This window comes from Trematomus bernacchii, unplaced genomic scaffold (assembly GCF_902827165.1).
Source record: "Trematomus bernacchii unplaced genomic scaffold, fTreBer1.1, whole genome shotgun sequence".
NCBI classification, from domain to species: domain Eukaryota; kingdom Metazoa; phylum Chordata; class Actinopteri; order Perciformes; family Nototheniidae; genus Trematomus; species Trematomus bernacchii.
In genome coordinates this window covers 3517083-3540617 of record NW_022987821.1, presented here as the reverse complement: position 1 = coordinate 3540617, position 23535 = coordinate 3517083, and the positions used below count along the sequence as shown (strand labels likewise).

General features: G+C 45.0%; 1 protein-coding gene and 3 long non-coding RNA genes across 9 annotated transcripts; 1 reads left to right on the top strand and 3 right to left on the bottom strand.

Moving 5' to 3' along the window:
- Positions 1-9: 9 nt before the first annotated feature.
- On the top strand, positions 10-22435 carry si:ch211-246m6.5 (von Willebrand factor D and EGF domain-containing protein). The gene is made up of 33 exons (XM_034151521.1): positions 10-232; positions 3797-3981; positions 4300-4528; positions 4693-4758; positions 4876-5108; positions 6517-6606; positions 6714-6855; positions 7297-7514; positions 8658-8731; positions 8917-9193; positions 9378-9580; positions 9705-10555; positions 10651-10787; positions 10872-11033; positions 11111-11215; positions 11606-11720; positions 12502-12782; positions 12983-13202; positions 13325-13462; positions 15432-15890; positions 17656-17826; positions 17962-18317; positions 18433-18886; positions 19002-19097; positions 19185-19280; positions 19433-19528; positions 19611-19706; positions 19773-19868; positions 19997-20092; positions 20176-20271; positions 20639-20734; positions 20882-20979; positions 21724-22435. Exons 1-33 carry the CDS (start codon positions 142-144, stop codon positions 21742-21744), a joined length of 6144 nt encoding a protein of 2047 aa, XP_034007412.1. The 5' UTR covers positions 10-141; the 3' UTR covers positions 21745-22435.
- Positions 828-4179, bottom strand: LOC117499166. Of its 2 annotated transcripts, none has more exons than XR_004557662.1 (4): positions 4064-4179; positions 3790-3971; positions 3495-3696; positions 828-2751 (listed from the first exon to the last, which is right to left on the bottom strand). It is a non-coding gene; the product is annotated as an uncharacterized LOC117499166 (long non-coding RNA). The 2 variants fall into 2 exon arrangements; XR_004557663.1 differs by having other exon boundaries at positions 4099-4172.
- On the bottom strand, positions 4311-12518 carry LOC117499167. Of its 3 annotated transcripts, none has more exons than XR_004557664.1 (5): positions 12431-12518; positions 11979-12096; positions 7120-7508; positions 6693-6862; positions 4311-4544 (listed from the first exon to the last, which is right to left on the bottom strand). It is a non-coding gene; the product is annotated as an uncharacterized LOC117499167 (long non-coding RNA). The 3 variants fall into 3 exon arrangements; XR_004557666.1 differs by lacking the exon at positions 12431-12518 and adding an exon at positions 12238-12274; XR_004557665.1 differs by lacking the exons at positions 11979-12096; positions 12431-12518 and adding an exon at positions 9323-9421.
- On the bottom strand, positions 13356-23463 carry LOC117499168. Of its 3 annotated transcripts, none has more exons than XR_004557668.1 (8): positions 22606-23463; positions 21082-21125; positions 20847-20989; positions 20495-20743; positions 19752-19845; positions 18984-19086; positions 18603-18878; positions 13356-13437 (listed from the first exon to the last, which is right to left on the bottom strand). It is a non-coding gene; the product is annotated as an uncharacterized LOC117499168 (long non-coding RNA). The 3 variants fall into 3 exon arrangements; XR_004557669.1 differs by having other exon boundaries at positions 20495-20989; positions 22606-22723; positions 23213-23463; XR_004557667.1 differs by having other exon boundaries at positions 20495-20989.
- Between the last annotated feature and the right edge of the window lie 72 nt (positions 23464-23535).

Below are 23535 nucleotides of genomic sequence, written 5' to 3'. Positions count from 1 at the left end.
CTACAGAGAGAGGAGCGCAAATTGAAGCCTATTTTCTCCAATTATCTGAAGATAAGTGCAGTTTGCGCCACTTTCGCACAGTTTCTCTCGATGGGACCCGAAGACTGAAGCTAGTGTTCCACATCTCTCTAAGCTGCAGACATGGACTGCTGCGCATTGAAGCCTGTGTCCTCTAGATATTTACGCATCGCGTTGTTGTGGATGGTGCAATTAGGAGCTTTGGCGCAACAAGGTAGGTGGAATTAACTTTTTATGGCTAATGCAAATCACGTGATTTTACCCACAAGACATAGGCTACTAATACAGTCTCAGAAATATGTAAAAAAATGCAGGAAAAACGCATCTTGCCTGTAAAAAGGACCAAACTGCAGACTTGGACCGTGAGGCTGCATTCCTGTCAGTCGGCAGGTCCACAGGTTAGATGACCTGCAGAGACAGACAGATACTATAGGGACATTGAGACCCTTCCCTCAGAGAAACTCAAGGTTATTGCAGAAAAATGAATCACATGTGTCAGGATCAAATCTGTCTACTTTTAATCCAAATGCATTTTCATAGTTGTAAAAGTTCCCTAATTGATGCAGCAATTTGCTATTCATCAGAGGTGATCCTAGACTTTCGCTGGGCCCCATGAGGTGAAGACTCTGCATTGCCTTCATTTCATTTTAAAGCTATAACTGTAGTTATCCAAAATCCAATGTTAAATCCCTTTGGTTTTATGACGAGGGAACCATGGCAATGCTTACTTCTGGGTTTGCCTTGTTTAGCTGACCAAAATTAGGGAAATATTCAAAAATCTACAAGGATATACAAATAAGAGGATCCTGCTCGATAAGACATACTTTAATGTGTCTGAAAGGACATTTGTTCTGGAATCGTACAAACTACATATCACGATAAAATGACATCAAAGTATTAACACGACTTATGTACTTATACACAGTTTGCACATACATACACACCGACTGACAATGGCAGATGTATTGCTTACCAATATGTATTTAAACCTTCAAGATCACTTTTTGTCGTATATATTGTTAATTTCTGCTAAAACAAATCACATGTTGGTGAGAAAACACAAAACAGGAAGATTTACAAGACGTTTTAGTCAGAACAGCTGCGTCTAGACGAGCAACATTATAATAACATTTTACAGGAGGTTTAACAATACAAGGATCCCTTTTACAATATTTTTCTTGGAGCCCTGAATATTTGCCTGCTTTGCTCCTGCTAATTATCACTTCCACAAAACAGTCTCTTAGAGAACATGTAGTCCTAAGTGTTTGAAACATTATTCACTGCAGTAGACTTCATTAAAATCAACAACAAACAGGGGAATAAGCAGACTCGTAAACACAATCCCAGAGAAGCGCTCGTAAACATGTAATTGAAACAAGATTAGACAACTTGTCTAATGACTCATTACACAATATGACACTTGTTGCTCAATATATTTCAGTTAAAGCCTCTTTTCAGAGTCCTTCTCTCTCTGACATGACAGTTAGAGCTGTTGTTATGTGCTGTCTCTGCTCATATCTGTCTGCGGGGCTACACATCAAAGCTCACGTCGTAAACTTTAAGAGGGGCTGTCGTAAAACCAAGCGCTGTGTGTTCCTCGCAGAGCTTTGTAACAGGAATACCAGGCATTTCTGAGCCAAAACAAAGTCTGCCGCAGCGCCTGGAACTCCAGGACACACATGATGTCCAGTTGACTTCAACAATCAAACAGTGTTGGGTTAACCTGCTGAAAGAGATATTTTTAAACTTAAGCACTGAAAATGCCTTCAGCGGCTCATCAATACAAAGGGTTGCTGTGCAAACAAACCTTTTTAAACCCTCTGAACTTTATCCTGTAGACTTGAAGATCCTAAAGTTGACTAAAATGCCAAGTGTTTCAGACTATAGTTGAAACACATAGCACTTTTAAAGTCTTTATGTCCTCTCAAAGCAAATTGATTTGAAATTGATTGTGATAAATCCCTTTTTTATTCTGAACTTGAGATCATTTGATAAATATGTTTTGTTTTCCACCATAACACAGCATTATAATGGGTGATAATGTGTCTTATATCACACTGCAGCTCCCCCTGACCTTTGACCCTGTCCTGACTGTAGTTTCTGTTTCCTGGTGAGTGACAGTCCTCTAAGAAAAGCCTCAGTTGTGTTAACACCGCGCTCTCCCAAGTTAATCTCCTTTCCTGAGAAACGGCAGAGCTCCCTGCAGAGTCCCTGCACATCTGGGCTGCTGAGGGCCCCCCTCACAGCGGGACCCCCTCCCCCGGGACCCCCTTCATTAGCTCACACCCCCCCCCACCTCTCCCCAGCTCTGTAAACTCATTAAGCCACCAATTGGAACAGTTTACCCAGCGGCAGAAGTCTCAGGGAGTGTCCTTCTGCCTGAAAAGCTGGGTGTTTGCACAACCTGTGACCCCGAGTCTTGTCTTGCAGACGGGGAACATGCAGACGAGGTAAACACCAGGGGCTGTCAACACCAAACCCCGCCTGTAAGACTTTGTTTAGGCTTTGTAACTTCGCCCTGTCCATTCATGGCTTTGTCAGTGTCAAAACATCCTAAATACCTGGTGTGTTTGTGTTCCCTGACTTTGCTCAGCCGCCACAAAGTCAAACAGGGGAAAGGGAATAGCCTTTGTTAGGAAAAGCCCCCGACTTTGAGCCATTTCTCTTGACAGATGTGCAGCTTACAGAGTTTGCTTGAGTGGAAAACGGCATGTTCTGTTTGGTTACACGGACCTGCAGAGACAGAAAGACATCAAGGTTATTTAAGCTAATTGAAACACGTGTCAGGTTTACATTTGGACAAAAAGATGTCAGATTACGAGAATAAAGTCATTTTTCTCGCCAGCTATCATACTTTATGCAATACATATTTAACACAATCAATAATCAGGTCTAGAAAACACACAAAAAAGAAGCAGAAAGGGAAGATTTAGCATATTTCTATAGAGATGTGGAGCTTTTCAGAGTGTGTTAGTGTGAAGAACTGCAGGTTCCTCTCAGATCATTCCCCCAGCAGCCTCGCGCTGCAGCTGCAGGAGGTGTTCGGAGGGCGGTCATGCGCTGTCGGCTTGATCGTCTCCTCCCGGGGTGAGGTTAGAGAGGCGAGAGGCTCGCAGGAATGTCTGTTGTTCTACGTGATTTAGATAACTGTGATGCTTCCTGCTCATCTGCTCAATGCCAGCTGACAGTTTAAAGAGAAAGTCAAACACATGACTCTGCCACCCATTCTCTGCTGCCTTTGATAGTGAAGCTCCTCAGCAACAGATCATCACATTACGGATGTTTAAACATAATTCTGCAGGATGTAGATTGGATAAATGTGCTCAATTTAATCCGTCTGAGTTTGGTTGATTTCTTTCTAAAAGGACATTCTTGAAATTAAATGATAGTACATCGACCTTGGATGTAACTGTTTTGTCAAACTTTTACCCCCAAAGAACAAACGTCCACATTCAAGTGTAATTGAAGCTTTTTACCTGCAGTGTCAGGGGAGAGGGTTAACTCCTCCATATTTCCCTCGCAGGCTTGTGTGGCTTTTGTTTTGTCTATCTTCATCCCGTCTGTCGTCAGACCTCACACTAGGACTCAGTCAAAGATAGAGACACGACTCCGGGGGGAAACGGGGCCTGAGATACTGCAGTTTTTCATTTCCTCATGATTCAATTCACAGATCTGGAACTGAAAAAGACAAGAGGGAAAGGAGGCGATCCAAAAAGAGTTTTTTTTACAGACTTAAAACAGACATCTGCTAAATCAGTGTGTGATTTCTACCTTCCAGCTCCAGAGTGTTACACCGGAGGTCACCGGACTCTGCGTAGCCCCTATCGCAGCGTCGACTTCGACTCCACGGAGATCCAGGACACGGCCATCCAGGATCTAATCTGCGACCACTCTCTGTCCCCGGGCTGGTACCGCTTCTGGATCAACAACAAGCCGGCGGAGATGCCCACCTCCTGCGTAGAGGTATGCACAAAAAACAGGGGCAAACAAAACGTAATTGTTCCACTTCCTGTGTCCCTACTTTGACTTCTTAATGGTGTTGTACCTGCCTGCAAGCATCCAGTATCCTGTAATAAGCACCTTCAGCCCAGGTGGAGGGTCAAATAACCTGCAGGTAATGTTTTACCTCCGGGGAATCATCTCTGGAGTTCGTGTGTCCATCACCTGCCAGGATCGGAGACATATGATTCATTTGTTCAATATAGAGTGCTGCAGGAATAAGTCCTTATGCCATCCCTCCACCAATCTATAGATACATTTGGATGTATTGCCTGTTTTCAGATGAACCACTGCGGCACTCAGGCTCCGGTGTGGCTGTCGCTGAAGGACGCCCCCCTGCCGCGCCCCGGCGAGCTCCGGCAGCTCTCCGCCTGCGCCACCTGGCAGTTCTTCCAGGGCAGCGCCAAGGACTGCTGCCTCTTCCGCATCCCCGTCACCGTGCGCAACTGTGGGGTGTTCATGGTGTACCGCCTGCAGCCCACGCAGGGGTGCATGGGATACTGCGCCAAAGGTGAACCTGAGATAATCTGTAACAAACAAAATGGTATTATTATTAGATTACTATATTTTTGAGGCAGATACCTATATTGATTTATCATCTGATAAGGATATATACTGGCTTATATATCCTTATCATCATCATAATAAATTAAATAAATGTGATTCATGTTTCAGTTATGCCAGATTTAGGACCCCGACTCTGCCCACCAGGGGAAGTAGAAGTGAACGGCCGCTGCAGAGGTGAGAGGAATTCTATTAGTACAACTCTAAGTTAGAAAAATATGTACTTTGAAAAATAAAACATGTGCTTTTTTTTCATTTTCAAAGCCTTTGAATCTCTTCTGTGTGTGTTTCTAGCCTCCGTCCCCTCGCTGCCGTCCCGGCCGCTGATCTCCGCGGAGCTCCTCGGCCACAGCGTGCACCTCAGGTGCTCCTTCGTGCCGCCGCCGTGGAGCCGGCCGCTGGGCTTCCAGGTGGTGTGGGCGCGACACATCGGCCACAGCATGAAGGCGGAGATCCGGCAGGAGTCCACGCTGAAGCCCTTCTCTCTGGTGGAGATGGACGGCGTTCACTTCAGGCTCGGAGAAACGGTAATGCCTGCCAGACTGTGATGAGGGTTTGAGAGGAGCACATGTGGAGGGTTTGACCCCAGGAGTGTGTAAGCCGTGGATCATGCCGACCTCTTTCTTTCACAAAGCAAAGGCAGAGAGGCTTGTCATATCCCGTTAAGAGAAGAGGAGGGCGGGACGTTAAATCAGTTGCAGGCTTCACATGCTTCACATTTAAACCTCTTCATTCAACTCTTCACAGAGAATTCTAGGGAAGTTATTTTTACACCAACAATTGCAGAAGTACAAGATAAAGTTTTCTCCTCAACTCAACACTTGGATCGTAGAAAGAGCTGTTCGTGGGCTTTATTAAGCTGTTTTCAGTGTCCAGATTCCAACATCATACTGACAGGAAGTTGGAAGATTTAGGAGGTGTGCTTGTTTGCTCTGCTGCAAGCCTCTGTAACATGAACTATGTGCATATTCAGTTACTCCTCTAAAGCTGCAAAGTGAATGTGCATGTTGGTACCAGACGACATAGGGTGATGCACAGCATTTAGACAGCCTGTTTTATTTTTTAATCCAGGACCTAGAAGAGGAACTACATGTTGATTTGCATCTGTTTAGACTGGAGCAGGAAAGTCTTGTGTTACTGACCAATAAGCAGAAGCTGAACTATGGCTCTCGTGAGAGGGAAACAAGGAAGAAATCTGTCAGCTGTTTGAGGGTGGAAGACTTTTGTTTCTTTATTTAAGGGGCCCTTTTTCAGGTTTCATAATTATATTTAGTGTCTCTACTGTGACATGTCTCCATGCTTAAATGTTCAAACAAATCTTAATCTTTTTCATTCTGCCTGTGCTGCAGCACCTCTTTTCACCCTCTGTCATAAACCAGAGCCAAGTCTGCTCTGATTGGTTAGCTGTCCGGCTCTGCTTTGATTGGTCAACTTCTTAGCGATGACAATATGCTGCACAGCTTCAGAGCCTGAAGGCATCTAACTTCAGAGAGAAATTATCTCCTGCCAGGAATCATTAAGTGATTACATTTCTAACGTGATGCCCTGTGAGGTGATGTCACTCCTACAGCTGTGCTCAGCTGAGCTCATTCTCCATATTTGGACACCAGGGTTGTGTTAGTTGTGTCTGGAGAGTGTTGCAGCGGTCTGCGCTCGCTCACAGATACTTTCTTTAAGACGTGTTGATGAAGAGTCCGGTTAAAGGTCATCTACATTTTTATAAACGCTCTAGTGACCAGGGGACCACTGTACGTGGGGAAATATATACATTTTATTTCACACGATGCAATATAGAAAACACATTTTTAGCCACTAAATGTGATCTATGTAGGGCAGGAAGGTTTTCTTTTAGGAAATGCAACCTTGATGTGAAATATTTCTTTATCTTTCCTTAAACATGTGTTATTTAATGAGTTAAGGCCTGTTTTCCTGCAGTTCTCCTGCAGTGTGTCGACTTTCACAGCTAACTCCAGCCAAAGCAGATCTACTCCAAAAGAAAGTGAGGGTTTCTATGCCGGACTGAAGGTAAACATATGTGTTTTATATTTTAAAATAACTCCAGTCTACACCGTACAGCAGCAAATGGAGAAAACCTTCCCAGTTAGACTCACCAATGACTTCTTTCTCTCCAGTTCTCTCCAGAATCGCTGCACATAGTGGAGAACAGTAAAGAGCACGAGGTGACGGTGCACAGCACGGTGCCCATCCCCTGCTTCGGCCCCGACCACGGCCACCAGTGTGGGGTCCCTCTGGCTCTGAGCGTGCAGGACCCAGGTCAGACCTGCAGGGAAAAGCATCAGATATGAGAGTGCTGCATGTTGACATTATCTAAAACCACTTACAATAAATGCAATCAACCAAGAGGGTTCAGATGCAGAACAGCAAGAATCCTGCAAGTGCAGTAGCTTCAAATGATACACACTGACCAAAAAAGAGGATCTAAAGTAGCTTTTAAGAAACTAACTAACCTTTTTATCTATATCATATATTTTAGAAGGGATTGCTATCGCTGAAAGGTGCAAACATTGTCACAAGCACCTTCAATTAGATCAGAGTAGACTCCAGGACAACATGCATTAAAGCATTTCTTGTGTTTTGCTGTGACTTGCCCCGTACATCCTCACATCAAAGAACCATCAGGAACATGATGACAGTCCTGCAGGCAGCTGTGCGTCGTCCCTTCACACTAACTCACGGCTGTGTTGACATCCGCAGACGGACTCGGACACGAGTCCCCAAACGTGGCGCTGTCGGCCTGCCAGGTGGAGCTGCGGCCCAACGCCTGTAGCGGGGGCAGCTGCGGCCGGGCCACGGTTTTAATCACCGCCGTCACCGACTTCACACGAGACGGGAACCGCCCGAGTCTGATCAGTGTCTTCCCCGGGTCCAACGCACCCCGCCTGTGGAGAAGCTATGTCCCAACGTCCCTGAAAGTGAGTATAAAATAGCATTTATTGTCAAAGATTGATTAAAAGTCATCTTTAGAGCGTTTCAAAAGATCTTTGAGCATCTTAAACATTGTTTTCCATGCAGAGGATCCAAGATATATAGCAAACACTGTTTACTGGCATTTCAAGGGATTTCAAGATATTCTTAAGAGTTTCCAGGTGTTCACGAAGAAGTTCAAGTCTATTTTGACGGTGTTCTTCGTGAATTTAAGGGTTTTTTAATCGGACATTGAGCGATCCTTGAACAGGTTCAACAAGTACTTCAGATAATTCAGGGGTTTCAAGAGGTTTTTGATGAGGATCCTGGCAATCCAAGGTATGTATTTAAATGCTCATCGTCCCTTGCAGGGCTTCAGAATTGGAGGTTGATTAGATTTAGTAGAAACTGAAGTGGAAAAGTGGACCATGAGGAGAATCCTTGAGGACTCTCCTTTCATACTTCAGGGGCTTCAAGAGGTCTGTGAGGAGGATCCTGGAAATCTTGAAGAGGTTTTAGGGAAAAGTGGAGTCTGAGGAATGCATTTGAACGCTCGTCGTCCATTGTAGAGCTTCATAAGTGGACGTTGATTAGTTCGCAGAAACTAAAAGATACTTAAGGGGTCTTTCAGTAGCCTCCATAAGATCTTCAGGGTCATAAAAGCGGCCTTTTTGAGAACCAGAGGTCAGTTTGGTATAATACAAATTTTAATTTGGTTCTTTGAGGTGGTTCCTGGGGGGGTATCGTGCATTTTCTAAGTGGACACAAGCGTCCAAGACTCAAAGAGTTATAATTTGCAGTTCGAAATAATTACAGGTATTACTTAAATGAGAAAGACGGCTCTAATTGAAGGTCTCTCCTTCATACTGTTTACATATACACACAGTTGTACAGTGCTTAATAAAACAGAAGGGACGGTGGGTGTTTGGGGTCCAAAGCGTGCCCGTTTGATGGGCTGACATCATGTTGAAGGAGCGCTGCCATACACTGTCATTACGTTGTGATGTAAGCCCTGCAGACACTGTGTCTCTGAGGGTCTGCAGTGGAGCAGTTTTCCCATCTGTGTCAGAGGAAACATCAAAGCTAGAGGCAAGGGGGTCACGGCGGGGACAGTCTCTAATAATCTGTGTTCTGCTGACCTCTGCCACCAGGTCACGGTGCAGGACGTTCCCACTTCCATCTGCTACTCCCTCACTGACCCTCATGTCATCACTCTGGACGGCAGGTAATTCACCTCTTAATAAGTCAATAGCGGTCAAATGGTGATTTCAGTGTTGCATGGGAAAGGAGACAAACATCACCATGCAAATCAAACAGAAGCTTGCTAGTTTGCATATAAGTGAATTTACCTTAATAACTTAAGTATATTATCTCACTTATATATCCTTCTTTTGTCGTGTGTTTGTTCAGACGTTATGAAAACCACCAGACCGGCACCTTCACCCTCTACCGGAGCCTGGTCAGGGATTTCGAGGTGCACTCCCGTCAGTGGGACTGTGGCAGCAGACACTACGCCGTGGCCTGTAACTGTGGCGTTGTGGCGCGAGAGGGGAACGATATCGCCGTGTTCGACATGTGCAACGGGCAGCCGCAAGAAACCAGGCCGGAGTTAACGCTGAGAAACATCGGGGACAGCGAGGGCAGCCGGGTCCGCGTGCTGGAGTCCCACCAGGGGAAGAAGGTCACCGTAGGTATCCGAACATTTTGACACTGATGGAGATTTGTGTGAAAAAATCATCGCTGGCTGGAACTTTGTTTATTGGTTTACATCAGCTGTTGCAATGAAGCAATCATAACTTTTCACTTTCATACTCACCTTTGCTGCATGGGCAGATGTTAATGAGCTGCTGGATGTGCCTCTCCTCTCGTAGTTGATCTTTCCCTCCGGGGCCTTTGTTAGGGCCGATGTTGGCGATTGGGGGATGAGTCTGTCTGTCCGTGCTCCCAGCGTCGACTTCGGACACACGCAGGGCCTCTGCGGCACCTTCGACCGCAACGGACACAACGACTTCCACGGATCAGACGGGGGCATCTACGGCCCCGAGGACCTGCACCGATTCATAGAGGAATGGAGGTCAGTTCATGTGTGAATGGTCTGCAAAGTCTAAAATCCCTGTGTTCCCTCCATACTTGGACACTCCCCACTCTTTTGTCCATTAAATGAAAAACATTTCTTTCTCTTTTTCTATCTATGTTAGGATAGCTCCAGGTGAGAGTTTATTCGACAGGACGCCTGTTGGGAAAACGCGGGAAGTGAGGCGTCCGTTCTGTCAGTGTCAGAAAAGATTCAGCGCTCCTCATCACGGCGACAGAGCGATCAGGAACTTGTACAATCCCTCCGCCCACTCCGACTGCATCGCTTATGATGACGTGGACTACACATCCGTGTTCCCCTCCATGGACACGACAGTGGAGTACATCAAGAGTCCGGAGAGGGACGAGCGCATCCTGGACATGTCATCATTCATCAGTCTGGAGAGTAGGGGGCTGCAAGACGGAGATGAATCAGAGAGCGAGTTCAGGGAGGATTTCCTGCTCAGGACAAGGAGACATTATGAGTTTAAACCTGTGTTCGCTGCGCAGAGCCTCAGCCAGGCCGACCTGGAGAGCTTCGCCTACTTCTTCCCAGAGGATCACTTGGAGGAGGCCCGAGAGGAGGTGCAGCCTCAGTGGCCCACGCCCAGTGGCCTCACTTCATCTAAAGCTCTGGAGGTGTGTCAGATGGCGCTGGGTAACTCCACAGTGGGCGCGGTGTGCCGGGGGCTGCTGGGTCGCAGGCTGGACGAGGCGGTGGATCTGTGCATGCTGGACCTGCAGCTGAAGGACGACCTGGGCTGGGAGAAGGCGCTGCTGCCGTACCTGGAGAACGAGTGCGAGAGGAGGCTGCTGGAGAACCGAACGCAGAGAGACTCGGAGGAGACGTCCACCGCGGAGGAGGTGGTGGCGGCGCTGCGATGCCCCAACTTCTGCAACGGGAACGGGGAGTGCACGGAGTGGGGCTGCCAGTGTTTCCCCAGCTTCAGCTTCTACGACTGCAGCCTGGCCATCAGTGAGTGTATCAGAATTTACAATTAAATACCATACGATGCTCTGTTTGAATAGTCTTGTAATGAGCTTTACACACGGTCCTTTCTCCTCTGACAGGCCAGCCGGTGGAGGTCACAGATCTGGAGAACGGAGGACTTTGTGACATCCGAGCGTTCAACTGTCGCAGCGTCCGAGTGTTCGGCCTCGGCTTCATCGACTCCCCCGACCTCAGCTGCCACGCCACCAGACTAAAGGTGAAGGGAGGTCGAAGGTCGTGCTAAGAGCCTGCAAAAAAAACAAAATGTCCTCTGACTCGTGTCTTTGTTTTGCGTCCACAGTACATGAACGGAGTTTGGGTTCCCGGGGAGAAACAGAGGACGAAAGCCACCTTCCTCAACTCCAAGGCGTTAGACTGTGCTGTTCCATCTTTAAGCATCACGGCTGTAAACACAGAAGACTTCATGATGGACGACAAACCGTACGCACGCTGGGAGATTAAAGTAATGCCTCTCATCTTTTCCTATTTGTTGGTGTTTTAAGAAAGCGTGTCCTGCAGCTCCTCTCTTTCTTGTCTCAGGTGACGAACGACGGCTCTCAGTACAGCCAGGCTAAAGTGCTGACCATCTACGACGGCGTGTGTCAGATCTGCGAGGCGTCGCGCTCAGGACTCTGTAAGTTAAAGGTAATTCACGTCCTGTTAGAGCTGCAGAATCTATTCTCTAGACTTGTTGATGTTAAAATGATTAAACCAGAGACAGTGTGTTTTCCCATCCTCCTCTTTAAACATGGAGCAGCTGCTTTTTAAGCCCCTAACAAAGCTGCAGAGAGGTCCTGTTGTTACTGGAACTGCTTTTTATGGGAGGCAGGAAAACATGCATCCTTACAAAACAACCTGGAGTGAACTCATGTACTTAGACACTAGGAGAAATGCATGCCAGATCTGGACTAAATTGAATTAACTTGAGTTCAGATGGAGCACAGGATTTCCTGTTTTGTACCTGGCATCTCCGGAGAAAACACGCAACAGGAAAATAAACTTAAAACACAAAACAGACCTTTTTTTTTTTTTCAGGAGAAGACGTGTAACATCGACGGGATGTGTTTCGCAGCGGGGGTCTCCAGCCCCAGCAGCCCCTGCCTCCTCTGTGACCCCGACACATCCAAATTCACCTGGTCCGTCAATCAAGGTACAAACAGCTGTTTGTGCATCATCCTATGCAAAACAATACATCATGGAAATAACCATGGATAATCAGGTCATTATTTTAATCCTTAATATGTTAGTTTATCAGCTAACATAAGTGATAAAAGTATATAGCAACAAACAGGCAGCTGGCCCCCTTAGTAATGCTTCAGGGATGTTTGAGTTTTCCTCCAGGAAGTGTTTTTGACATGCAGCTCTTTAATGATGAACACCAGGGGAAACAGTATTTATCTGTATTTACCGTGTCAGTACGCTGTTCCTGTGTCAGCCGTCACACTGTGGTCCTGTTTGTCCTCATTAGCAGATCAAAGGAGCGGAGGTCTACATTTCCCAGCATGCCCTGACCTGTCGCTTAACCGCTGTGAGATAGAGGAGAGAAAAAAAATCACATGGCTGATTACCACAGCCTCATAGACTGACAGTTATCCTTATTTACACTCAACAAAACACAAGACAATCTAATGGTCAGGAAATAAAAAAAGCCTTCCATCTGTGCATACACTTATCTCGTGCCCTCATTGGTCATGTGCGCGTCCGTGTGTGTTGGAGGAGGGAAGTCTCTTCAGAGGCAGATTTTTTCCGGTTGTGTACTTTCAAATTGTAGCGCACTCGAGCTGGTTTCTCCATTCTTACCTACCCTACCTTTAAGCAGGTAGATATAATGTGAAATAAGGAATGTATATGATTGATAACCTTATGTTGTTGGTTGGTTCCAATCCCTGCAAAGCTTGTGGTTCTCAAGTGTTCCTCTCCTCTGTGTTTAGTCAACGAGCCTCCATCTTTCCACCGGCCTCAGAGCGCCCTGCGGACGTTTTCCGGGGAGAACTTCGTCTTCCAGTTCGCAGCGTCGGACCCCGAGGGCTCGGCGCTCCTCTTCCAGCTGGAGGAGGGTCCGGGGGGGGCCGTCCTGTCCCCTGCAGGCCTCCTCATCTGGAGGGTCCCGTCGCTCTCTGAGGAGGAGGAGGAGGAGGAGCGTCCATCGAAGCGGTCTGTCCGCTTCACGCTGTCCGACGAGTGCAACGCCCAGAGCAGCTTCTCTGTGGAGGTAGAGCAGGAGGAGGAAGAGGATATTAACACAGTAATAATGGAATGAGTGGAAGTTTAAAGACTTTTAGATAAATGTATCCCTGTCAATTTAAAGATGATATTTAATATGGCAAAACATTTTTTTACTAGGAAATAACTGACAAATATTTGAATGAAATGGTGTCATGCCTAAGCAGTGTGTCTGTCTCTGTGCTGCAGATCGACGTGGTGCCGTGTGGCTGTCAGAGCGGGGGAACCTGTGTGACGGACGTTCATTTCCCAGCAGGCAGTGGGAGGTACCTGTGTGTGTGTCCTGAGGGGACGCAGGGCGGCCTCTGCGAGCAGCATGAGGACGCCTGTCTGTCCGACCCGTGCGCGGCGGGCACGTGCTTCAACACAGAGAGTGGGTACAGGTGTGAGTGTCCTGCAGGGGTGACAGGTGAGACCTTAATGAAACTCCTTTCAACGTGTGCTTACAATAACATCTATTTATGTAATACAAATATAAACAATATAGCCAACAATATAACTGCAGACATCATTTCCTGTGTGTGTTTGCAGGTGTGACATGCCTGGAGGACATCGATGAGTGTGAAGAGACGCCGTGTTTCTCTGAAGTCCCGTGCTTCAACAGCTTTGGTTCCTATAGCTGCGGCCCGTGCCCCAAAGGCATGCTGGGAAATGGGACGATATGTACAGGTAAGCATGAACATCAAGTGCATAATGAATCACTTCTGAAAGAACCCCTAACGGTGCAAACATACAGCATGACATTGCTCTTTCCCATACACCTGGATCTAATTACCAGGAATAACATGACTTTATCAGATAATACTTTAATGGTGCATGTACGTTGCTGTACAATCACATTGGATAAGAGCGTCTGCAGCCGTGCGTCTCTGAGGAACGCAGTTTTTTTGACGATGGAAACCAGATGGCTGATGGGAGCTGATAGTGTGCTACCCTTCGAATCACAGCCACTGCTAACTGGAGTTAATGCTCTGACAAACTGGACTGACACACAATGTTTGTGTACATGCAGGGGTTTGAATTCACACAGTAAACACGTAGCTAATACTTACAGAAGTATAAGCTATAAAGCTGCTTTACTGGGACTCTGCAGGCAGACGTGTAGAAAAGAACCAATGGATGCTGCAAGGCTGCACATTTTAAATACTTTTAGACAAATTTAGAGCTCGTTTGTTGATTTAAAACAAATTAAATCCGCAAACAAGCAAAATATTTGTATGCAGGGATAAATTCTGCAAGGCTACAAAAACGTCAGACTTTTGGGTGTAATTTGGAGCTAGTGCGTGCCGGATAAATGCAGAGCTTGTGTTTTAAAAGTCCATAATAGCAGTTGCTAATCATCTCTAGATGTCGAGTGTGGCTTTCTTTCAAATGCGTTGTTCAGAAATCAGAAACTTGAAACATGGCATTTAAGCAGGAAAATATCAAAATGACATCCATGTTTCATGTCATTATCGTCTCCTAATGGAGGATTTGGCTGGGAGCAAAGCACACACTATAAATTAGTTTGGCATTTTTATGGCATTTTGAAGACAGATCGTTGGATTTCCTCTTTGGTTTTACAGCTCACTCTCCATTCATTTGATCCTCTCCAGTAAAGAGACTCTATTGGACTTATTTGACCTCCTTGGTTAGTTTAGTGCTTCTCAAAGTGTGGTCCGCGGACCACTGGTGGTCCGTGAGCGCCCCCTAGTGGTCCGTGAGTATATTGGTAACATTTCACATTTGAAATAAATACATTTCAGTTTTCCGCACTCTCGCGGGAATATCTCCGCAATGGAGCGAGCTTAACTTTTGATTGCCCAGCGCAACACCTGCGTCACACATGTTGCCACTTGTTTGTAGCATTTTCAGGCGATTTGTAATCTGTTCTAGAAAAACAATGTGTTTTTTTTAGATTTCAAGAAGCGTATTATGTACTGTTGGAGTGGTAAGCAGGCCTATTGTTTTGGGATATTTGTGGAGTTAGGTGGTCCGCGAGTGTTTTTTTATTGGTTAAGTGGTCCTTGGTATGAAAAAGTTTGAGAAACACTGGTTTAGTGCAAAAGATGCACAACTTAATGTGTCGGGGGTCTTTCAGGAGCCAGGGGTCAGAACTTAAGCTCTTAAATCTTAAATTTCCTGGATGCAAAACTGGATGTTTTTCTTTGTGGTCCCCTTTGAAATCAGTTCTGCAGGCAAAAGCAGACAAGGATAAAACATGCAAAAGATAAAATGCATGTATTTCAAGGATATACCTTTATACAATAATCAACCTGAAAATGAGCAGGATAGGGCCCCTTTAAGAGTCAAACACCAGAACAGTTGTGTGATTATGTAATCTGCCTCTTTGGCATTAGATTTAAACAAGAAATGTGTTAACAATTTAACACACAATAAATCATGTTTTGTTTGTCTTGCTGCCATTCCTGCTTTCAATCCCGAGAAGTGTTTCCTGCTGCACTCTCTGCTGTAAAAATAATCTATGAGAGGTAATCATGCCTCGGTGAGATCTTTACAAAAAGTCTCCTCCTGAGCGTCTGTGCTATTAAAAACAATCTTTTGACCCATCCAGGCTGTAGTTTAATATGTGGAAAATCTAGAAATGGCATTGCATTACATGGCAATCTAAAATAAATGTGTGTTTCTCTTCACACAGTCCCCAACTCGCCAACATCTGCTCCTCGTATGACCGTCCACAGAGCTCCAGATGTTCCGCTGCAGCCCAAAATAAAGACAGAAACTTTCCGGAAGACCTCAAGCGTTAGCTCCCCGCAGACAGCGAAGACGACACAGAGGATCAACCCAAACCCATCACAAGCCAAGACCACCTCATGGAGAAGGCCTCCAGGAATTAACCTGAACCCAGCGCTCAGTCAGGCGGAAACGAACACAAGCATCTCAGCAGTCACACCAAACGTGTCCCAAACTAAAGGAGAAGCTCTGGGAAAAAGCCCAGGAATTCAATTAAACCCATCCACGGCTAACACAGACACTTTGAAGGATATTCCAGGAATTAAACCAGACCAAGTCGAGCCTGATCCGCCCAGAATCAGCAACACTATTCCCAAAACATCCTCTGCAGGCCAAACATCTGGAAATGGAAGCCCAGCATCAGGTAAGCGGTTTTCAACAAATCCAATCATCTGTATTAACAATTACAAATGTTATAAGGTTGTAGTGGGTTGTAGTTGTCTACTAAGACCTATTTTATTATTTATTTGTTTATGTTAAGTACATCTACTATACATAACATTCAGGGTTGGGTTGTAACGGAACACATGTAACGGCGTTAAGCAATTGGAAACAGGACTCAGAGAGACACGAGGAGAGCTGGAGCTTTGATGGCAAACACTGATGATTTATTTGGAGTTACGGCCGGAGAATTGACAAGACAGGTGGTGTGTCACGAGTTGACACAGCGGATGCCAAACCAATTCTGAAGAACTCTTTCTGTAGCTCGATGTTTTAACTAGTTCGCAGTGTAATAATCAACATTCTTTATCAGTGAGACTAAACAAATATGGACCCTGAATCTAACTAGAGCTCTCGTCCATAGAAAAGAATGTGCGCCAGGGAACCTACGTCCCTGAACAGTAAACTACCTCATGGCGGCTTGTGCTCTGTCATAGAGAGAGAGAGAGAGAGAGAGAGAGAGAGAGAGAGAGAGAGAGAGAGAGATGAGAGAGAGAGAGAGAGAGAGAGAGCGAGCGAGAGAGAGAGAGAGAGAGAGAGAGAGAGAGAGAGAGAGAGAGAGAGCTGACATCATCATTCATTCATTCATTAACAGTCTGAACTGTCACAGAGAGGGAGGGAAGATTTCACACCCTGCCAGTTTATCATCATGTCATACAGACAGGCTCGAGAGCAAAGGGATTACATAATCAGGATGCAATCAATTCCTACAGTTACATTTCAAAAAGAAGTATTCAGATTACTTGTACATTTTTTTAAATGGGGATTACAAACAGGATTACAATGTTACAAAACATTTGATATAAAAGGAAGACAGGATTTTTGTATTTTGTGTAGGCATTCTTCTTAGATATATATACATATAAACACACATATATTTAAATGTGTTATATATTTTAAATATATATACATATATGTTAGAATATATAATATACAAAGATATAATTATATATAAAAAAATGTATATATATTGAAATAAATAAAATTCACACACATAAATAAATATTTAAAAAAAAGAAGATTATTATCATGTTATTTAATAAAAAAATAACTAGTAACTATAAGTGTCAACCAAATGTATTGCAATAAAGAGTACGATATTTCCTGAGATGTAGTGGAGTAGAAGTATTTAGTAAAATGGTACCTCAATATAATACTAGTTAATACACCACCTTGAACTGAAGTGTGCCATTTCCACAATTTCACCTCCTTCTATCACCTTCTATGATAACTGTGTGGTTTTCTGACTCTGGCCCCCCGTGGAGCCTCTGTCATGTTAAACGGTGCAGCTCTGGACGGATCGATCAGACGCTGCATGAGTTACCTGAGCTGCAGTCTTTAAGCTGCACATCGATCTGTTTCGCTGTTTAAGACAGTACAAAGAATGCAGTCCGGGTGATGTTTTTTATTTGGGGTGCAAATGAGAGGGAGCTGTCCAGAATGACACCAAGATGTTGTGTTTGAGTTCTTGATAAGCCATTAAAACAGTAAAATACGTGTCTCCTGTTCACCAAAACATACCCATCTCTTATGGAAAAAGAAAGTATTCTAAAAGTAATCTGAATACGTTACTTTTTTAAGACACGTAACTGTATTCGGATTCGGATTACTTTCAGTATTCAGGAACTAATTACATTTACAAAGTACCCTGATAACATTAATGCATTATACTCTGGTTTGTGTCTCAGGATCTAGTTTGTCTCCGGTTGTGAATATATCGGCGACCTGTGCGAGCCGGCCGTGTTTCCTCGGCGTTCAGTGCATCAACCGCTTGCCGCCACACGTCGGATACGTCTGCGGGCGCTGCCCCCCCGGACTCTACGGGAACGGACGCGTCTGCATGAAGAACGCCAAGGCAGGTGAGGAGATTTTACATTTTGCAGGTTTCAGGTCTTTAACCACTGGCTTTGACATTTCTGTTTTTGTACAGAATCTGGTAACCTCAAACGGTTCATTTTGGCAACATTTTAAAATCACTTCCTGTCTTTCCTCAGCGTCCAACCACCTCTCCCAGCAGCAGACGCTACGCAAGACTATCAGATCCCCGCAGGGAGGGAGCAGCAAGGTGTCCCAGCTCCACCTGCCCCACCTGCCCTACAGACACACCGTCAAACACCTGTCCTGGTCCGTCACCAGAGGGAGCAGAGACAACTCACTGCAGGACCCCGCTGCAGGGAGGGGGGGCGGCACCGGGAGGAGGGAGGCGGTCACTGCAGCCCCCAGAACATCAAACAGCGCAACGCATGTCACTGCAAATACTCACATCCCCCGACACAGCATCAGGACGTATACTAGACCCAGCACCACAGCCTCCAGAGAGATAAAGGGTCAACATGTGACAACCTCAAAGGTATTTCAATTGTACTATTTCTTTATATTATCTTTAATTTCTTAGTATTTTATGTTCTTTTTTTGTTTAAGGTGAGCCAAAGGCACTAAAGATTTATGTTTCCATCTCCCTGCAGTCTGTAGGAGCCCTGACTGCAGCCATGTTTCCTAAGGTAACACCTCCCGCTCCCCCCCTCTCCACGCAGTCCAAACAGGTAACACACCCCCAGCTCTACCACATGTCCTCCACCCAGTCCAAACCCTGGACCCCAGCGAGACACGCCTCCCCCCTCACCGCGGCCCTCACCTCTCTGTCCTACTCCCTGTCCGAGCTGGAGTTCTCTGCTGACGGAGACGAGGCTGAGGCGAGCTTTGAGACGCCGCAGATAATCCCGGGACTCCCCTTCAGAACAGCGGGGAGGCTGGGTCACAGCTCCTCGCAGCTGGGGGTGAGGACGACGGCGAGCAAACAAGTGACCACCTGTGCAGACCGGCCCTGTTTTCCTGGGGTCCAATGCCAGCCCACTGAGGAGGGGTTCCACTGTGGGAGGTGTCCTGTGGGATACACTGGAGACGGACGCTCCTGTAGAGGTAAGACATCATCTATCAATCTTCTGAAGGGCTTTGTTCACACATCATTCACAGCCTCATTCGTTCTGCAAGGACACATTTGCACGTAATTACTAACCTAACACCTCCTTTGCAGCTGTATGCAGGCACACGTGTGGTAGGAACATGGAGTGTGCTGCTCCGAACACCTGCCGCTGCAAACCAGGCTACACCGGATCAGACTGTCAGACAGGTACACGGATGAATAGCTCATAAAAACATCTATTATTTCTCTCTGTTTTCACTGTTTGTTATATTTTTATTTTGCATCGTTTCTCAGCCATCTGTGAGCCGCGGTGTTTGAACGGAGGTGTGTGTGCTGCTCCGGACGTGTGTCTGTGTCTCACAGGGTTTCATGGAGAAACCTGTCAGGAAGGTAACGTTTTTCCAAGCAGTTTTATGCTTTATTTAATATGTATTTTGCCTTTTTTCCTTCCTGCTGTAACACTGTTAATGTCCTCTCTGTGGGACGAATAAAGGTTTTCTGATTTTCAATATGAGGTAGTTAATCTAAAGTGTTGTGTGCAGCTCTGTGCAGGTCTCCCTGTGAGAACGGAGGCTCCTGCGTGGGGCTGCAGACCTGCTCCTGTCCCTATGGGTTTGTGGGACCTCGCTGTGAGACCAGTGAGTGCACACTAACTCTCTTAAATATCATTTGATCTGATTTTCATTTGCATATTTTAATTAATATTCTTCTTGTTCGTAGTGGTGTGCAGCCGTCACTGTCACAACGGAGGCCGGTGTGCGTCTCCGGACAAGTGTGTGTGTCCGGCAGGCTGGACCGGCCTCTCCTGTGAGACTGGTAAGTGTGTGTGAGTGTGTTTGAACGTGCATATTCTATACTGACCTCTTGTCTCTCTCTCTGCAGCTCTCTGCTCTCCCATGTGTCTCAACGGAGGAGTGTGTGTCCGTCCGAATGTCTGCGAGTGTCCTCACGGATCCTACGGTGCACAGTGTCAGAACGGTACAAATGAACTAATCAATTAAAACATCAAACAATATGTTTTTTCTGCTGGTCAAGCATTTATAAAGCTTAAGTTAGGAACATAATTGATTTTGATCACACGAGTAATCAATGTCTTGCCCATGCAGCTGTGTGCAGTCCTCCCTGTAAGAATGGAGGTGTGTGTATCAGGAACAACGTGTGCTCCTGTCTGCAGGGATACACCGGGAAGCAATGTGAAAAAAGTCAGTATAAATTCCTCCTCATCTTCTCCTTCCTGTATTGTTCTTCTTCTTCAAACCATGTCTCCCTCTCCCTCTATCTGCAGGTGTGTGTGAGCCGGTGTGTATGAACGGAGGCAGGTGTGTGGGTCCAGATGTTTGCGATTGTCCGTCAGGTTGGCGTGGAACCAGATGTGATAAACGTAAGTGATACAAGAGTGCCATCCGTATCGATACATAACTCTCTACATGTACAGCATGTTGGATCCCATAATGCATCAGTGTGAACATCTGTGTGAAGTTAATCTGTCAAAACTTTGTAGAATACATGCAAACCTACAAGGAGATCAGAAGAACTAAGGAAGATAGGATTGACCTCAAATAAAATCCATTGAGAAAGGGGGATTAAGAACAGAAAATCCTTACCTGCTGAAGCTGTGTGCTGTGACCCCTCCTCCTTCACCAGTGTCACACCTGTCACTCACGTCTGCACACCTGATTCATCTGCAGCTCCTCCTCCCTCTCCTGCATGTCCGTTGTCTAATGCGTGTGTCTCGTGTCTCCCTGCAGCCAGCTGTCTGCAGAGGTGTCTGAACGGGGGGGAGTGTGTAGGCTCAAACACCTGCCACTGCACCCGAGGGTGGCAGGGCATGCTGTGCCAGATCCGTGAGTTTCCTACAAACAACTTAATATAACTCAGTTTCTAGTGAACATATGCCATGATAAACTTGTCTCTGATTCCCAGTGAGATATTTGTCAAGATACAATTATTTTATACTCAGATTCTTTTTTGTTTTCCGTGTTTTTCTTCAGCCATCTGTGAATCCAAATGTCTCTACGGCAGTCGCTGCGTCCGGCCAAACGTCTGCGCCTGCAGGAGCGGATTCACCGGCTCTCTTTGCTCCAGAAGGGTAAGAAGACCTGAAAATAGAGCATCAATTATTAATAAAAGGTGGCTCAGCATATGCAAAACAAGACTTGTAATAACTTAAGCTTAAAATAACAAATACTACCTGGAAATGTTCCTCTTTTCCCGTCTTCTAGTCAGTTTTCACTCCTTAGGAATGAGATAAAAGTCAAAAACAAGTTGACTTAATTGCATGTTAGGTGCTAGTCTGGTAGCATTTTCAGGAAGGAATGCATATGGTTCAGTTATTCCTCTGCAGCTGGTATAAGACACACACACACGTCAAAAGCATTCGAGGAAAACTGGAAACACGTGAAAATGCGTCCCACCTCACGAGTTGATCCGTGACAGATGATGATGTATTGCGGCGCTGTGAACGGTGAAATACAGTGTGCCCTGATCAAAGACAAATGTAGCGCTGTGTTTCAGCTGACATTTATTTGTCAATGTCTCGAGACATCCAGCTGTTGAACTGCCTTCTGCACCTTTTCTTAAAGTAAACTCAGTTAGCTTGTGTTAAAGTCTACAGGTACTTTTTCCAACCTATACTGTTAATGTCTGAACAATGATTTCAATATGGACAAGAACAAACAATAATTGGTGAGTGATAAGTACAAACAGATTGTGTTTGTTGATTATTGTAACCTAGGTGAAGATCTGTTTTAGTACACAGGGTTCACCCACTTGTTCCTGCCACTGTACATGCACACAAATCTACTTCATTTTTAAAACCCTCTTGTCTTTTCAGCTTCCTGTTTCCAGAGGTTGACCGAATAACAAGCATCAAGAATGAAACAGGAGTTCAACGAGCACATATCAAATCTTCAGGAGAAAGGAAGAAACGATGAGGAAAAACCAAAGTGTTTCCTCACTGGGAAAGAAAGCCGAGTCACATTCAGTCCTCCTGCTTCCAGTCTTTGTGCTAAGCTAGGCTAACGAGGCGCTGACTAGAGATCAGCAGACAGGAGATTATTACCTGGATTTGACTATTAACGTCATAAGAAAGTGTAAAACATGCACCCTTTTCTTTTTAAGGCCACACTACAGGCTTAGTTTTTCATGCACTGGTCATTTTGTTAAGTTCTTGGGCTATTTTGCTTCCAAACTAGTGAAAGAAAACATCCAATATGCATATTTTAGTCACATTTCTAATTTAGTCAGCTGTTTTGTCTCCTCTTAAATAGTATATTTCAAGCAAATCCTACAAACATGAAGCATACATTTACAAGCAGCTATTTCCTTATAAAGTCAGGTTGATCATATTCAAGTTAGTGGGGGTATTCAGAGTTTTTACTGTAAATGTTATCAGGATATATAAAACCTCTGTATGAGTATTTATTTATTTGGTTGTTTTATATTGTCACATATTTCCTGTGTATATCAATGTATAATCTATTCTTATTAAGGCATTGTTTATTGGTTGTTTTATAAAAAAACAAATAAAGATCCTTTAAAGGTGATGATTCTTCAGATTATTTATGCAGAAAGGAATAATTTAATGAGCATTAGTAATCTTTTAGGTTCTTTTTGTGTCTAGATTTTTTTAAATGGAGACGATTCGGTTTTGGAAAGAGTTCAAGTTTCAATTATTTTTATATTTTGACTTCAGTTTTTCAGCAGAGTTTCTTACTCGTGGGGCCAGACGAGTTCACGGGCAGCGGGTCGGAGAGGAAATGAGGATTAAGAGATTAATGAGGACGCATTAGCTCCGCACCGCCTCCTCTCTCTGACTCCTGCACTCTGACTCTCTGCAGATAAAGAAACAGGACATTGTGTTAACTAAAACAATTACATTTTCCAAATTTACCCAAGACTTTTGCTGCTACTGTTTTCAGCTTAATTCTCATCCATCGAACATATTTAGAATAAAAGGACTACAATACACTACTGTTAGAATCAACCATGATAGCAAGTTATCAAAACATCATTTATTAATATAGGACCCTAGGCAAATATGAGATAATAAATAACCTTTGACCCTAAGAAATGATCAAATAGTTTATGTTGTATTTGCTTAGAGGCTGAAAATGTTCAAAAAAACTAAAACTTTGTGGACATTTCTGGATGTTTACTGCCCTCTGGTGGCCTTATTACAAACATAAAACAAAATAATATAAATAACAATAATGGGGATAATATTAATAATACAATTAAAATATATGAATACATATTAAAATAAATTATGAATGATCACAAATCTGCACAGAATTGCAGATAACACTTAGATTGACCCTTACCTTTAACAGCAACACAGACACAGAGACATACACACGCTCACAGAAACACACACAGCAGGCATCGTCAATCCACATGATATTTATATCCACCCCCAAAGATGGCACTGGGCAAGGTGGTGTTGTGGGGGGGGGGGGGGGGGGAGTGTGTCCATCCTGGTGGGCACAGACAGGACGGTCCACCTGCACTGTTCACTCAGTGCACGCTCTGCAGCCCTAGCCTGGACACGGACACACACACACACACACACACACACACACACACACACACACACACACACACACACACACACACACACACACACACACACACACACACACACACA